The sequence below is a fragment of the Osmia bicornis genome, chromosome 15 (genome assembly GCF_907164935.1).
Source record: "Osmia bicornis bicornis chromosome 15, iOsmBic2.1, whole genome shotgun sequence".
Lineage (NCBI taxonomy): Eukaryota > Metazoa > Arthropoda > Insecta > Hymenoptera > Megachilidae > Osmia > Osmia bicornis.
In genome coordinates, this window is record NC_060230.1 from 4,137,244 (window position 1) to 4,154,288 (window position 17,045).

Below are 17,045 nucleotides of genomic sequence, written 5' to 3' on the forward strand. Positions count from 1 at the left end.
TTGGCGCAGACGCGTGTACGGAACGTGAGTTCCGACTAGACACGTGTTACGAGGACGATGCACGTGAACTCTACTTCCATTGAGGAAAACAGAGAAAAGCTGGTTCGTATCTCTGATGGAAGATAGTACTTATTTTGATAATAATGTCTTAAAATGAAAGGATTTTGTTTGCGTAAAATTGGCGCAATTGTTGCAAAAAGTGTGTTAAAAAATTCGTGTTAAAAACGACGGAAAAACTTCAGTTTTCCCCTTTCAGTTATCAGGGGAAAAAATTGCAGAACGAGTTCCAGCGAATTCAGTCTCGGAGCACGTATCCATTAAACATTAATTTTGATATCTCATCGGTGTGTAGGAGGATGAACAGATAAATTAGAGAAAAAGTTTCTCGTTGCAATTTGTGCGAGTAGTTACTTTCTCCATTTTCCACCTATCCACCCTGCCACCCTTTCGTTCGCACAACACGACTAGGCAGAAACGGAATATCCTCCAGACAAATGCAACATTCCCGTAAGCAACGTGTTTGCACCCCCGAATAGCGTTGCATTATTTCATAGATTGCTCGATTAATTAGAGATAGGGTATACCTACGTTTGTTCCAGCTATTTGCTGATGTGTAAATGTTACTCACTTGGATGATCTTGTTCGGTGTTGTTCGCATCTTCGTGACCGGAAGTAGCTTTCTTCGACTGTGCGTTGGCTAAGGTCGATACCTCGATGCACGCCACTGCGATCAATATCCACAGCATACTGACGAACGTCTCATTGACAGTTTCACCCTCGAACCATCCTAACTGGTCGTTTCTATCTGTCGACAAAATATAGAAAAAAAAGGTTTCTTCTATGCTCCGTACATTTTCAATCTGTTTTCTTACGCGTAAGAAATCGCAAATGGATCTGAAACGGGATTGATAACCGCGTTGATAAGAGACGCGATTATAGACGTTTTAACAAAGATCAAATTTTGTACGAATGTACGAGAAGAAGAAGAGGGTAAAGGAAAATGAAGAAGGGAAAAGAGGAAGGAGAGGATAGCGAATTGAATTTCATACGGTCGGTTTAGCCGACAACCGCTGCTCATCCTCTACGTTGAAAGATTTAATCGAAGATCTTCCCTTCACCGACTTTTTCCTAGCCCTTATCCAATTCAACTTTGGCTGTTTCGATTTTTACTCGACAAGAGTGAATGGAACGCTCCTCTGCTTTCCTAATTTTCCATACTTGCCGAATTACTTGCTCGTTTCAATAATTTTATCCCAAGCTTTAGGTTTCTTAAATTTTTACACAACGAGGATCTAGATGTCGACCGCGTTTAGAAATTGCTTTAACAGCTAATATCAAGCGTATTTTATCTCGAGAAGGATATTATAGAGAAAATACGTGTAGGGAAAGATTGATCCGCGTTCGATTATTTTCGACGCGCAATTGAATATTAAACAAATAGGTACCTACATAATTGAACAGTACTCGCGATTTTTCCAATTCAAAATACAATCTGTCGAAACAATAATTTAATTGATATGAATCCATATTAAATTGCATACGTAATCAAATACAAATTACACGTTTCCAATATATTTGCATACTTTTAATGAATAATTATTCTCAGTTTATTCCTTTCAAACGTGTCGACTTTGCAGTGTGTATATACATGATGTTTTTTTAAGGATATTTATTATCCCGTAATTTATTTTGCTAAACACACGGATAAATATTTTCCCGTAGCTATGCACTTTCTATTCCGAGTTTGTACTCTTTCTTTTTCTGAATGCTTCAAGAAATGGTAGAGTGTAGAGAGAAATGTTACCGTATTGGTGGAACCACGATGGAAGAAGACGGCACTCGTCTTTCTGACGGCTTGTTCCACGTCGGACACACGAACTTATCTACTTCCCTTTACTTCCGTGCCGAACTATCGTATACCGGATACGTGACTCGAGACCTGTCCACTGGAAATGCATGTTCGACGAAACGGAGAGACTTTATTGTCCACTTTGTTCGTGTTACGATTCTAACCCCGAACTTTCTTAGAAAACACGCACCCTGCAATTTTTCCAACCTTTACTCCCCGCCCTCCTCTATCGACTGAAGGAAGATTACTGTGTTTAAAACATGTCGATGGTTTAATGATTTCTTCCTTCGATTACTTATCCATTTACGGTTCGTATTTGAAACGCAAAGATTTTACATTTCAAAGGCTGATGCGATGATTCGAGGTGAAGTGGGTTCGTTGGTAAGTCGAATGTATTGTGAGGGGGAAATGGAATCGAAAATTCCAAAGAATTCTGACATTTTCCTTTTAATTCTCATGGTACCTTGCATACTGTAGCTTGGTGCATTGCTCCAAAATGAATTGAATCCATTGGGAAATTGAATTTTATCTATAGGTATCTGGAAGCTGAAAACTCTAGCAAATGGAAAATTGTGGTAATAGGATTTTTGAATCCTAGTTCTAGTACTATTTCGCACTTTAAAATTGCTGAAAAATAGATACCATCCAAATGGATTGGTTCCGCGTGTACCTTAAATGAATTTTATACATATTCGAAGGTTGAACTACTCTAAAACTTCCTTTTTCGAATTTCATTCTTTGCAAAGAGTCCGATGGATTTTGTCAATCGATAATCAAGTATTCTATTAACGAGAAGAACAGGAGACGTCCGGATAAGTTGAGACGACTACCAATGTTCCCATAGGAGAGTCTCGAAGGGCCAACTACGGAAACAGTTCGTGTCACTTCTAAGTCTTTTCAGGGAGTTGTTAAATCACCATTAGCGAGTTCCAACACGAGAGAGTTCTCTATTCATCGTGAACTTTCGCATTCCTAAATGTTTGTCGACGTAAAAGAAAGACGTTTTAGGATTCACGGGAAAGCTGCGTTTTCGTACCTATTTACGAGGGTGTTAATGAATTTATTTGTAATCTCGTTTAAGGTTAGTTTCAAATCACCGACAATATTTCCATCGAACCTATTTCATCATTTTTGAGGTTCTAGTTTTCAATATTCTTCTATTTATTGCAACTGTTCCAAATAATTATTATACTACAGAACATGTTCTGTATTTGGGTTCATTATCTTGTCTAAAGAGAAAATTATTAAATTTTTGATGTAATCCAGTTCTTCGATGATTTCTGAATAAGATGTACGTTTTCAAGCGTTAAAAGGGTTACAAAATTTCTTTTAATGGAAAAGGAACGGTGAAAGGAAATGGAGTTTGCCAGAAATCAGATTATAACCCGGTAAGCAAACGACTTGAAGTACGAGCAGCATTTTTTTCTCGCCAGTTGAACTTTAGCCAGGCGAAGGAAAAACAGCGGCATATTTTGGAAGTTTGGAATAGGCAGTTACTTGTACTTTCGTTCATCAAGCCCGTTCCATTTTCAAACTTCGCTGCCGTAAAGCCATTCTCGAGGAGACCCCGTTTTAAAAGTAAAACTTATTCCTGCGCAATTTCGCGCTACTTCTACATTTGCAAAGAAAACTTGCTTTATTAAATGTTTGCACTCGAAAGAATTTCAATCTTACCTTTAATCTGTACTTACCGATCTAGAAATAAATATTTTCACTTGATACTCTTTTCCTCGTTTCTTTTTCTTTGAGAGATACAAGATTTTTATTCTCGTCAGATTTTATAACGCTAATAAAATTGATAAATTTTATATGTCACGGTATTTGTGCCATAAAATCAGATGTTTTACAATCTCTTGCAAAGGTTTCGTAACGATCTAACTCGATCGTTGAATCGACGTTAAACGAAAGATAAATTGATTTCAATTTTTCAAGCAACTCTGATTTCTTTGATATTAAAGAGTTCGTTTGCTCGTTGTACGCAGCAACAAGCTAGAAGCACCGCGGGTGGTAGCAAAATGAAGCAACGCAGAGGGTCGAGGTGAAACACATATTACGTAACGATGTCATTAGAAGATTGCGTTATGGTTTCCTCTGGAAAACGGCCTGGTAAAACGGAAGATGTCTGCTCGCATAAACGTTTCATACTGGTATCCGGCACGATAGCTAGGACGAACGGGGAACAAGCACGACGATGATTGTCGCTTCGCGCGACGCTCGATCGAAAGGGTGTTATTTTTTTATCGACCAGCAATACTCTCGCTGGGCGTCAATCGGCCAACGAAACAGAAATAAAATCGAGCAACCGTAATTCGCGATATCTTTTCCATTCTTGTCCCGTTCACGAATACGCCATTAACAAGAAACGAATGGTCGACTTTTCGTGCATTTTCGAAGAGCGAATATCTGCTATCTTTTTTGAAGTTATTCCATTATTCAGGAGTTATTTTAATAGTTATTGTTTTAAATTAATTTCCAACTTGTTGGCCATGACCCCCAAGGGGGTAGCAAAGTGTTTTCCTTTTACTTTTATTTTTATACAAAATTTCTTCAAAGAAAGTGGTATAACTTTTAGGAAGTGAAGCTGAAATGGGGATACAATTAAACTTAAATTTACTGTCTCAGCAGCTCGCTAACCGAGAGTTAATGGGATGAGAAAAGATGACTACTTTTTAAAATTATTCGTGAACTTTAAATACAATTATACATTGTCTGATGCAAAATTTGCAAATCATTTTTCGCAATTGAAAAACTGAAAGGAGAAACGCGTTTGCGTCGGGCGACGCGACGCAAGCGTTAACACCGAATGCAGACCAGTCTATTCCTTATCGCGAATCTTTTTTACTCTCTTCTCCACTGTGCTCTAAATGACGACTCCACAGGCGAATCGATCGTGGATAAAATTCTCCAATACACGAACCACGAGCTTCTAACGCTCGAGTAATGAATCCAAGAAAAGAAAACAAAGTCAGACGAAACTAAACGACTATTTACCTGCGCGTGGTAATCCTCGAAGTTCAGTTGCCAGAAACCACGATAATCACACCTAATCGACACACGTCTGTTTACACTTTTTCACAACATCGTCATTCACAGATCCGACGGTGAAATGAAATCCTGATGAAATTCCTTCGAGAACACGTGTTACCTACTGTGCCCTCTCATCGGTCGTCAAACACACTTGCTCGTAACTCATTCGGCTCTACGTCGTGCAAACATCTCTGTACCGCACTAATTGCCGAGTTCCATTCTCGCGCACTACATCCATCGATCCTTCCTACAATAATTCGATGATCAATCAGTTTCACCGAACGATAGATCTGTACATCGCGTATCCAAGATGAAAATGATCGTCGATTCGAAGCAACCGGTCATGTTCACGCGAGCAAGTTTATCGGGTTGTTGTCTCGAGCGAGCGAAAATGGGAGAAAGAGAGAAAGATACGTGAGAAATATGGAAGGAAGGAAGATGACGAGAACGGATCGAAATTGTGCTAGAGAGGATCGGAAAGGGTTTCTCGAGGCGCGAAACATCGATAATGGCGATCGAAGGAGGCGTTGATACCTCCCTCACGACGAACGAAGCGCGCGCGTCGAGCTCCGCGATGACACTGGATGCTGCCGATGAACTTTCGCGCACGGCCAGCGTTCTGCGCCCCAAACTCACCCCGTAGCACCCCCACTTCTCTCCTCGAGCGTACGTCCAAACCTCCCTATGTGCCCACACACCCCCATCCCGTGCAACCCCTTCTCCCCCATCCCACCATCCATTCGACACCCCGTCCACTTGCTTCGTGCAAGTTCGATAATCTTCGTGCGAGTCCGCGGGATAAAGAGGAAAAAGCGAGAGAATAAGGGGTTGAAAGCTTGCACAGGAACAGGATGGCAGAGGATTCCTGACGTGCACCACGGGGCAAAAGGGGTGAGTAAAACGTGCTTTTCCATTCGCGCTTCCGCGACGGCGGCGGGCAACGTCGAAAAAGCGCGCGATACGCGTCCACGCTCGGTACAAACTCAAGATTAATGAGACCGCAGGCTCGATAACGCTGGCTTTTTCGCGCGGTAATTAACCGATATTGATTGCGTCGCGTTGATCGAAATTAATGGAACCACCGGTTAGAAAGAGGGATGATGGTTTCTGTTTTAAAACCAGAGCTGGATACTGTTGCGAGGTTATTAGTTATTATCCTATTTGAACTCGGCTGTTCTTTATTGCTGCAAGTTATCAGCTACGTGAATTCTCGTGTTTTTTTCTGAAGGCTTTTAGCCTGTTCCAATTAGTTTGACAAAAAAGACGATTAAAAATGATAATCTTTAAAATTCTAATTGATAATAATCTAATTACAATACACAATACCTTATTATACTGTGTTAACGAGAAGGAGAATTAACATGTTTTGTTACCGGAATTGTAATCTATTCAGTTATAATAATATTGTAATTAAATTTCGATGTTTTGCATCAAATGAAACATCACAAATTGAGCTGGAAATATATATAATAGATGGATCAATTACGCGAAGTATAGAGCGTAATGATTGGTAGGCAAACGACATAATGCGCACGAGCATTTAATTCCTCGTTAAAATTAATTGCAAATATTATATTTTTCGCGAGAATGCTAACGTGATAAACTATAAGCAAATCGATTGATTCGTAATGGAATTAACTTTATAAATCTTATAAGTTGAATGCGAATAATTAGATATTAGAAAATAGCACCGATGTATTGTTCCTTCCTTCGTTGATACCTACTTGTAAAATTTCTGTTTTTCCGGGGTTCGGTTTGTCGCTATCCCATTAAAATATTGCTCGCAATATTCGTCGCCAAGAATGGAGAAACTTGAGCGGAAGTGTAGTGGCGAGTTGGCAGTTTGGCGTATCCGAAACTTGGGACACGAGTACGAAATGAAGTTGATCCAGTACGCGGTCCACGGAGTTTCAGCGTGTACGGATGAATGGAGAAACTTCATTTACGACGTTATACAAATCGCTGATTATGTCCTCGGTACTGGGCAAACATTTACGATTTTGAGATCGAACGAAGATTTCGTTTTTCGCACAGATTAGTCATAAATAAATTATTTCTCCGTTCCTCGGGGCAGATTAATTCAATTTCTGGTCCGTGGATGAAAATGGACGTACCTTTTATTCGGCTATTGTGCATCTTCCATCGAGAAATTAGTGGGAACCATTCGGAAAGACGGAAAACGTAGGAAGACTTTAAAAGAAAGCGCAGACTTCCGGCGTCAAAGGCGACCGTCGAAGGTAGCGGTTCGTCGTAAAGAGCTTCGCTCAGGTGTTTTTTGCAATCCATCTCCGTCGCGAATCGCGAAGAAAAGCACTTTGAAAAGAGCTCGCTGTCCTGATGTATAAAGGAAACTGAGCTTTGCGTACCTAAAGGACTAGAATTACGATAACGTAGCACAGGAATGGGTAGATCAGAGTGATCTTGATACAATCAATCCCAATGATTGTAATCTTTTAACACCATAATATGTAATTTAATGGAACTTCTCAAACATACGATTCTTGAAACGGAATTGAATAAGGTGCGAGATGTAAATCGGAAGAAGGAATACGCGAAACCGAAAATTTTAGCCAGCAAGGATTTGTCGAAAGTTAGAGGAAGTCTGAAAATAGATAGAGGCAGCAATGCTTTTTGGTGAACGTCGTTCGCAGAAAAAGGTGGAAAGGAAGAAAAATTGAAGTAATTCTTTTTATTTATGCGCGAAACTGTTGCATCCTCGAGGCTTTGGAAATCCTAATACTGAAATATTGATGCGTCTCCTTCGATGCAACATCCTGGAATAAACGAACCGTGTTCTAATTAAGTTTGACAACTATTCGACGACGCTCGTTAGTAATAGTAGCAGAATTTGAGCAAAAATTGAGTCTGTTCTTTTATTATCAACGCGAACAGAATCGTTATTATGTAACAAAATAATTGAAAATGTTTAGCTTCTCTTTCATAAGTTATTCGATGAATAAGTTAGCAGTAGAAGCGTCCATGTTTCAAACTTAACTCACAAACTTGACGAATTCTAAATCACGCTAGTTATTCATAACACAACCATCTTCGCTCCTAAGGTCTTTAAATCCCGTAGCATTCACTTGGGAAAATTTAATTAATACAGTGTGTTGTATGATAATCAATTCTTAACGATTGTACTCTATTGTTATCATTGAAATATCACAGAACTCCTGTTTGCGTTTCGAATTTAGGTGTGCACTCTACACACTACACTCGCTATTGACACTGGCTGTACTTGTGTTGGTTGCTATATACATAGTAGACTGTATGCAATTATGCGTACAGTATTAACTTATGCGAGGAATATTGTGCCACCTTAGGGAACACTCGTGATACAGATTCATATGCTGCACCGCATGGCAGAACAATAAAGCAAGCAAGCCAAGCAAGCAAGCTTATCGTGCTAGAATCCCAAGAGTATCGTACCCGTGGTGTGTGAAACACGAGGGAACGAAAGAGGATAAGTAAAAGACGATTAAAATTGATGAAAACTATTTAACGAAAGGATAAATTTGTTGTACCAGAGATGTTGCGATATACGTATATTGTATTCTTGGATGAAATTTATCCGGAAAACGAGCCGAGATCGTCCGAATTTACCCCGAAAGCTGGGCGACTTCGTAAACGTTCCCGGCAGCCCTTCTCGTAAAGCGGAAAACGATTGGAATCCGGAAGCAAGTTGAGCCAGCGAGTCGGAAACGCTCGATACGGCATGGGAGTCCACTTTTCGGTTTCGAAAGAAATAGAAGAAAAAGAGTAGCGTCGAGTTTGCTAGGCTGCGAAAGAGAGGAAGAGAATTTTACAGGAACCGGCGAAGATAGAAGAGGAGGGAATAGCGTTTGAAATTGTCGAGAATGCATCGAATACTTTTTCAACAGCCTCGGTAGCTCTAGTTCGCGTTGACAGTTTCTTGATAGCTATTACTTTTCATTGTCAACTTGGCTGGATTATCCTGCTAGATCAGATTCGAATTCAGATTCGGATTCGGTTGCTAAGAAATCCGCGATTCTGTTAAGCGTACGTGAACTATCACGCTCGATTTTCTTCGTTACAAATACGTATCTATACACCTTATAAATTCGTATTAACGTTATCCGGGAAGAATATCGAGAAATTTCATCGTTTATTAAGACATTGCCGAAGCGTAACTGATTGCCAGTCGTATGGCTTGGGAGGTACACGATGGCATCTGTAACAAGGGATCGAATGGTCGATCAATTACCATAATACCGCTATTTCACCGTGTTCTTTTTCATTTTTCAATAACGGATGTCACATTCTCGCATTCTCGCGTTCGATCGCGCAGCTACGTATCGATAAAGTTCGGAACTCGGTCGGAAGCGATCGAGTTCGATGGTCGAGTAGAATTTTAAGACAGGAGTTTCGAGGAGTTCCGGGTCGCGAGGGGCGCGTTTATTCAAGTTTTATTGGTTCAACCGAAGAAAAGAAGAGAGATTCGATGGGAGGGAAAAGAAATGAAAGGAACGAATGAAAGAAGGCGATTCGAAAGAAGAACTGCGGATCCTTTGTCGGGATTATTGCGATCAATTATCGTCGAGCAGGATGATAATCCGCCCGATCGGTGGCGACAGATGGATCTAAAATCGCGTACGTAGCACCCGAATGGCCGATACATTATCATAATGTTGCGATTCCACTGTTGAAACGCGAATTCTTCTGCTATTAAAGCTGCTTTTAATTCGCCTTTGCTCCTCATCGACCAACTGGCACGATTCGAACCCAATCCCGGTCGTATGGGCATTTTTACAACTATAATTATCGAGCAACTTTTATGAAAGAATTTACGAATCGTTGAAAACTCGTGAATTGATGGAAAGATTTATTAATCGTTTTCAATGTTAATTTACAGATAAGTACAGAGTGGAGAATAGCAGAGAAAAGAGTGTTGAGTTCGTCGAGGATCAATCGTGAGCCAATCGTTGTTTGATCTCAGGTGTATTCCAGTGGCAGTAGTACAAGTCAACGATCGGTGAGTCGCATGCTTTATGGTTCCTCCGATTCCCATTGTGTCGGTTCGAAACGATACGGGGACTGGTTGTATTTTTTATTATCTTTACAAACGAGTATAGTGACTGTGAATATTATTACATATTATATAAATAAGTACCTGTACGAAACTATGCCTGTTATTTATACATATATGCTGTTTATTTCTATAGAAAATTGTACGAAAATCTCGATATCGTATTATCGTATTATTTTCGTGTTACGATTATTCTGCTCGCTAGTGCACGATTATCGCGGTACACGCGAATACGTTTGAATAAGTTTGAATACGTTCGAATACTTTCGAACAATTTTCCTGTGATTATTTACAAATGCAACCTTTGTTCTATATTCTATATACTATTCCATATAGTATACCCGTGGAAATGATAAAACACTCTGCTTTCATCGAAACGGATATAATTTATTCCGCACGAACGATTTGTGTAGGCAGGAATAAACCGAAAATTGAAAAATATTGGATAATTTACAAACGAATCGCGACGCACTCGGTCAGCTACTATGTTTCAATCGACAGTGTTTTTTGTTTCGTTTATCCAACCCTCTGCTCGTTTTTCTATTTTTTCTCATTTCTGTCTTCGCGTTTGCATTGAAATCGAAATACTGGCTATAAATTAACGACATTGGCATCGCGATGTCTCGTTCATGAATTATTTACCGTTTTAATTGTAGTACGTGCCGTTCAATTGCTAATGAGTGTTTCCTTTTTATCGAATTCGAAACAAGCCCGTTTCCTTCGCTTTTGTCCATTCGTTTTTTCCCATCTTTTATAATAATAATATATTATTATCTATACAAGATATACGATAATCACGTTTGCTTCGTAACTGTAAATTAAATAAATTTTTATTTTCACTTCTTCATCATAGCAAAAGGTCCATCGAGTTGGGCGGTGGATCGTTAAACAAACATTCGACTGTTTTTGTAGCGAAAACAGAGGAACTGAAGGATTTCTGATCTCACAAATTCGAGATTCCTAGTCGAGCTTCCAATTACTTTGTTTCGACGTTCATCTACAGCGATTCGAGCGTATCGTTCGTCACCCTCGAACGAACACTTTGTCCCTCGACTAAGCTATGTGGTTTCACAACTTTCATAATAAATTCTGCAGCGACACGGTTCACCGATTTATTAATTCATCTTTTTCTAAGTTCGATTTCATCTATGATTCCATTCCGTTCGGTTACCCAGTGATCTTCCTCACCCTTTGTGAAAATTTTAGAAAGCTCTATTGCGTTGAATATCATATTAATCTGCTTAATAACCTCGCGTTTATTTTGCTTATAACATCCAGCCTCCCACGAGAAATACGGTGTAAGCGAATGAAAGGTTTATTGGTAACTCTTGTTCTCGTTTCACTGGTGAAATTTGTAAAGGTTAATTTTCCCGATATAGATTTCCTTTCGAAATTGAATGGAACGAGGTCGAATTGAGAGAAAAAGTTAAATTTAACCGAAATCGTAATACAATTAGATTTTGATCGTCAATCAACGAGAAGGATACGTTTCTCTGGAATCGAGTGAAACGTGGTTTTAAACTGCTTTCGATCGATCGAAAGTGCGATTCGAGGTACAGAAGGGAAAGAAACTGAGAACGTCGAGAGGAAGTTTCCAAGTTTGCGAATTGCATCGCTTCCATTTCCTGCCAGCATTAGCAGTTGATTAATTAATAATGAGAACGTCGCGTCGCGCTATGAAACTTTTCCAACATCTTTCCTTGTCCACTGATGCATCTGCTATATAGACGTTATGACCCCAGCTATGGTAACAGTTTGAAACGAATAAAAGAAGTAAAAAAAATGATTAGGTTTTTTACAACTTGCCAAACGATTGTGTATATAAAATAATTAACGTTTCGACAATCTGGCTTTTAAATATCTGTAGTGGACAAATTATGGTGTAACGTAAACTGACGGTGAGGATAATTACGTCTTTTTAGTGTAATTTCACGGGATTTAAAATTTACTGGCAGTGAAACTCGATCTGTTTGCCTCGTTAAATACGAACGGTTCGTTGCTTCCTCTTGTTCGATGGTTGCTTGATGAAAAACTCAATGTACACATTGTGAATATTGATTTACTTTTCAACGTATTGAAATTCACTTCGTGAATTTTCTATCTATCTGTTTACAGTTTTCGGAGTGGAAAGAATTGTGACTAACGAGGCCTCTTTGTAAGGGGAATAATTATAAGAAATGAAAGATCCGCGACTAATAGGATAGTAGGATCAGCCAAGGATATTAAGAGTTAGAAAATTATTTTTCATCTAAGGGTGAAATTTGATACAATTCCGAATGAGCTACGTATTAATTGGGTGGTGGATAATTTTAACATACCTATGTATTAAAAAAAAAGAAGGAAGAAAAGAATAGTGGCAGTGACTCGTGACAGACTTTCCTAAAGTGTGTTTAAGTTTAGTTAGTCGATTCGTTCTGTGAGTATTTAGATGAAAACGGGCAGAAATCCTTCTCGTAGGCAGGTCGGCAGAAAGTTTTACCCCTTAATCGTGCCGTATCTCGGGAAAGTTGCTTGAAACGGGCAACAAATCGGCTTTAAAGGTGTATGCTATTATATAAAAGAGATTTCGTGCTGTATCCCCGTTGCGTATACTTTCATATACTTGCGAGAGTGGCCCGAGACTGCATTAAACTTGGCGAATTCATGCCTAAGGGTGTACATCCTTTGATCCTGCTTTATACACGATGTATCTAGGTCTAAAGCGGAGATTTTAATTTAATCTCCGAGCGTGCTCGCTTATACGTACGGGCGCGAAAGAACGCGTCCTATGCGAGAAATTAGTTTCCTATTTGCATGGAAATTTTGATCAACCGGAGTCATTCGGAACAGAGCCGAACAGAGCCGAAGAAAAACGAGAATTTTACTTCTCATTTGGTTAAATTCAACAATCATTGAACTTACGATTAGACCGAAGAAAAACAAGGGGAAAAAAAGCTTAATTACTGCTCGTTGATTGAAATACTTTGAAGAAAATTAATTGCTTTAAGCTTGCATCGAATTGCATTCGATCCTTACATTGGATGAAAAACTTAGCAGTGTAGTTTCCGAGAGATTTTAATAAAAATTATCGCTTGTTTGTGATTGTAAAAAAATAGGATAGAATTTGAAGCGATTCGGTATGTCGCGTCGCTGTTATTCTGATAGGATCAACGAAGAAGAATGAAAGAGAATCGGTCGTTGAACGAACGTGTTTGCGGAATCAATTTTAGAGCGAATCGCGATCGTTGGGCGCGAATTAACGAGCCGTGTCTCATTTGTTGCATTACCAGGACAACGAACGCGTAATATATCGTTTAATGGTCGATCGATTAAACGCTGCGCAACGCGCGTCCCATACTCGTTATTTAAACGAAATTCGTGTTATAATACCTACCTCTTTCCGTACGATCTCGCAACGTTGCGTTCCAAAGCAATCGGACGATTCGATCGGAACTATCGGAACTATCGGCCGAATGGGGAAACACGTTATCGAAAACTACGGTGAATCTGTGTAGCTGAGGTAGTTGGAACACGATATTGCATTTTAACGAACAGAAAATTGCTCCTTCTCGTCGTCGTTGTCGTTGTCATCGTCCTATAGAGAAGAGAAGGTTCAGGTTTAAAAGAGAAATCGTATAAGCTGGTCTGACACGTTGCAATCCGGTCGTTGTACCAGCATCTACAAAGAAACGAGAAAGGTGTAAATGGTGGCGAAGGAGATTGCGCGACTTTCAAGTAACCGAAGGAAAAAGATACGAGGAGTGGAAAGAGTCGGATGCGCCGTCGTAAATCGTACAGCTTTATGGACGATATTAAACACGTTAAGTACTCGTGTAACTTTCAGGTAATTACCAGATTTCTTGCCTCAATTTATTACTTTCTTATCGTTTTCATTATGCGCCATTCTCACTTGACTGACTCGTATGTTTGATAGCAAAGTAGATATATTTACATACTTTGGTACATAGAAATAGGCTGTTTCTCTAAAGAACCATTTGTAATCGCACAAGAGCGCATGCTTGTTAGCTCCTCCAAGTGTCGTTTGCGAGTAATTCAACGTCTCTCGTTGAAACATTTAATAAGTATCGGTAAGCAGGTGTCGTAAATCGTAGCAAGGATCTAGTGTAATCGTTGGATCGTTCAAAGACAATAACGAGAATGAACGAACCAAGAAGGCGTATCGTAATCCGGTCGTTGCAGCACGTTTCCAAAGAAACGAAGAAGGTGTAAGTGGTAGCGAAGGAGATTGCGTGAGTTTCGAGGAACAGTAGGAAAAAGATATGAAAGTGGAAAAAGTCAGTTCGCAGTCATAAATCGTGCAGCTTGCTGCACAACCGTGGAGATAGGGTGGACCGTATCCGGAAACGTGAATCCTCTATCCAGCGACATTTTAAGAACTTAATCATTCCATCCCCTTCTTCTCCTTCTGCTCCTTCTCATCCACCCCTTCTCCTTCTTCTTCTTCTTCTTCTTCGTCATTAGAAATGGTTCTTTCATTAACGCGTATCGTTTCGCGCAAATATCGTCGATCCAGTATTGTCGAGAGTTGGTAGTCGGGACGAAAAGTTGCGAGACTCGAGGCAAACGACATAGAAGTTCCTTCGATATTGCGAGCAAAGTAAAACTTTTTCTTCAATCGAACTCCAAGTTATTCTAATCATCATCGATACCTCGTGTTCCGGTGCGTAACTTTGGCAGAGCGCTTTGCAAGTCGAGTATCAGGAAAGTTGAAAAGTCGAATTGTTCCGGTGCCGTATACGACTTGCAGCCGTGGAATCGCATTTACATGTCAACTTTTCGATTTTCTCCACGTTTGTATTTCGGTTATTTCAGTTATTTCGATATTACTTTTTTAAACTCTCGTTCTCTGCCAAAAACGCACTGCTACCGTTACAGAGCTTTATTTTACAGAGAATCAATTTTGAATACATATTCGTAGAATAGGCAAGCGCGTATCGTTCGAATGAATCTCTCTACTTTTTCAGCTAAATGTTTCTCGAGGAACCTTTCGTCGAAGAGGATATTTTAAAATTAATTTTATTATTAGTCACAGTATCAGGATTAAAATTTTTTTGCAACGATATAACGAGATGTTAATTACTTACCAGTCTTTCATTACTCCTCACAATAATTTTGTAATTAGACACTATGTTCCAGTTTCAAAGACATCCATCATTTTTAGTAATTAAGAATCAAACAGGTGTTCGTAGAAAGTTTTCTGTTATCGTATCATCGATACGCCATCGCTCATTTTATAGATATAATCCAAACGAGTGGATAAAGTGTATGCAGTACAGTATCAGGATTCATTTTGATAGCCTTTCGTAGTTACAGAATAATGGATTTATTTTTGTTTCATTGAATTTCGTATGAAAATCGTATGAATGTACTTGAAAAGAGAGAATCGATTCGATTGAAATTAGACTTGAATATTGAAAGTTGCAGTGAACGTCGAACATCGTTTCAAATTCCCCTACTATACTGCGACACGTGATTGCATAAACATTTCGTTAACGTCGCTACTCGAATTTCAATTATCTCATGGAGGTAGCCTCAGTCGCGGCACTCTCTCGCAATTACCCTGTTTAGCGAGCAGGACGTGTGTGCCTGTTCGCAATAAATCGATAACCGTTTCAATAACGATTGACAACGTGCTGGTGGTCGCGTGACACGCATTGGGCCCGATTTAAATGACAAAGGGGATTAATCGTTTCGTTCCTCGGAATTTTTTACCACTTCAACCCAACTCTCTGTCAGTAGGTACACACCGGTAGATCGTTCGGTTCATTCCGCTTTTCGACTATTTACCTTTCTATTTTTATTCCTTGACTCTCCTTTTTCTAAGCGATCCTTGGAAAGTATTTTTATTTCCTTTTGCCTTTCGATGAAATTTTGAAATTCGAATTATCATTCGAATCTCTTGAAATTCGACCGAAAACACTGAGGTAATTCCCGTTACACTTACTGTATCGAGATTTTATCGAGTGATCGTCGATTCAAACGTTTCTGAACGGTTAACCAACGGAACACGCAAGATATCGATAACGTAAAGATGGACAGAGTCGGTGGTATCCATAATATGTAGCGGCTTTTCGACCACTTCCAGTTGGTCACTGCCGGCCGTCTTGAGGTTCACTTCGGAATGGCCCATAGGAGGCAGACATTCCTGAGGGAACCGCGAACCTCTAGGAGGAAGTGCTGTGGCGAACCGCGAGTCCGATCCTGGGATACAGTTCAAACCGAACGAGCTACTCTCGTTCTACCGAGGGAACAGTTTCCCACTTAGTACTACCTTGATACCTGGAAACTAACCTGGCATTGTTCATCGAAGAACATCCTATTGGAATTGACGTACTACGTTCAACTATTCGCTCTATTAAATGTTCTCTCTTAAATTTAACGTTGACGAACTTGCGAATTCCGAAACTTTTTCTTAGTACGACCAATTATATTACGTTAACCAATTATACCAATTATAATATTGGTCGTTGGCCTATAATACGTTAGTTTCAAATGAAACATTAACACAATACAGAATTGATTTTGTCATTCAAGTCACATTTTATAAGACTTTTCTACAGTTGGTCAAATTGAACGAATCGAATGAAATAGAGACTGTTCCTTAGTAGTACATTTTCAAAATGAAATACTGAGACAGCGCGACGGGACCGAACTATCTGCAACATCCACTGTAAATATCTTCGACATTTTCAGGGAATGAATTATAGGAAATGCCCTCTCGACTGGTCCCGACTAGCCTGTTTTGCTATCCTTAGCCTGGAGAACGTTTTCTAAACGAGGAAATGTTACATGGCGTGTGAATAAATCGATTTTCTGCTTCCATTCCCTATCGGTGGAAGCCAGGCCAACTTGCGAGAACGTTCTTACGATAGTAGATTTAATTAAAAAATGAAAATCAATTTTTTACCGATCGTTATTAATCGACAATTTATTCGCGATCAATTGATGTACGCGTGGCTTTTATTTGACTTTGTCTGCAGCGTATCGATTTAGTCGATATTGACCAGAGATACCAAATATTTAACGCTTTAATTGCTTTTCGTCGAGCAATCCATTTTTCCTTCACTTTCCTTTCTGTTCCATTTTTTGGATCTACGAAATTGAATTTAATTTCTAGTGCCA

General features: G+C 39.5%; 1 protein-coding gene across 2 annotated transcripts in view; it reads right to left on the reverse strand.

Moving 5' to 3' along the window:
* LOC114877373 (hemicentin-1-like) overlaps nucleotides 1-5,442 on the reverse strand; it is an 87,559-nt gene extending 82,117 nt beyond the window's left edge. For both annotated transcript variants that reach the window (XM_029189882.2, XM_029189881.2), the window contains exons 1-2: nucleotides 4,841-5,442; nucleotides 629-805 (exon numbers count right to left, since the gene is read on the reverse strand). In XM_029189882.2, the coding sequence (XP_029045715.1) occupies nucleotides 629-746 (118 nt within the window). In that variant the 5' untranslated portion in view covers nucleotides 747-805; nucleotides 4,841-5,442. The remainder of the gene's footprint in view (nucleotides 1-628; nucleotides 806-4,840) is intronic.
* Between the last annotated feature and the right edge of the window lie 11,603 nt (nucleotides 5,443-17,045).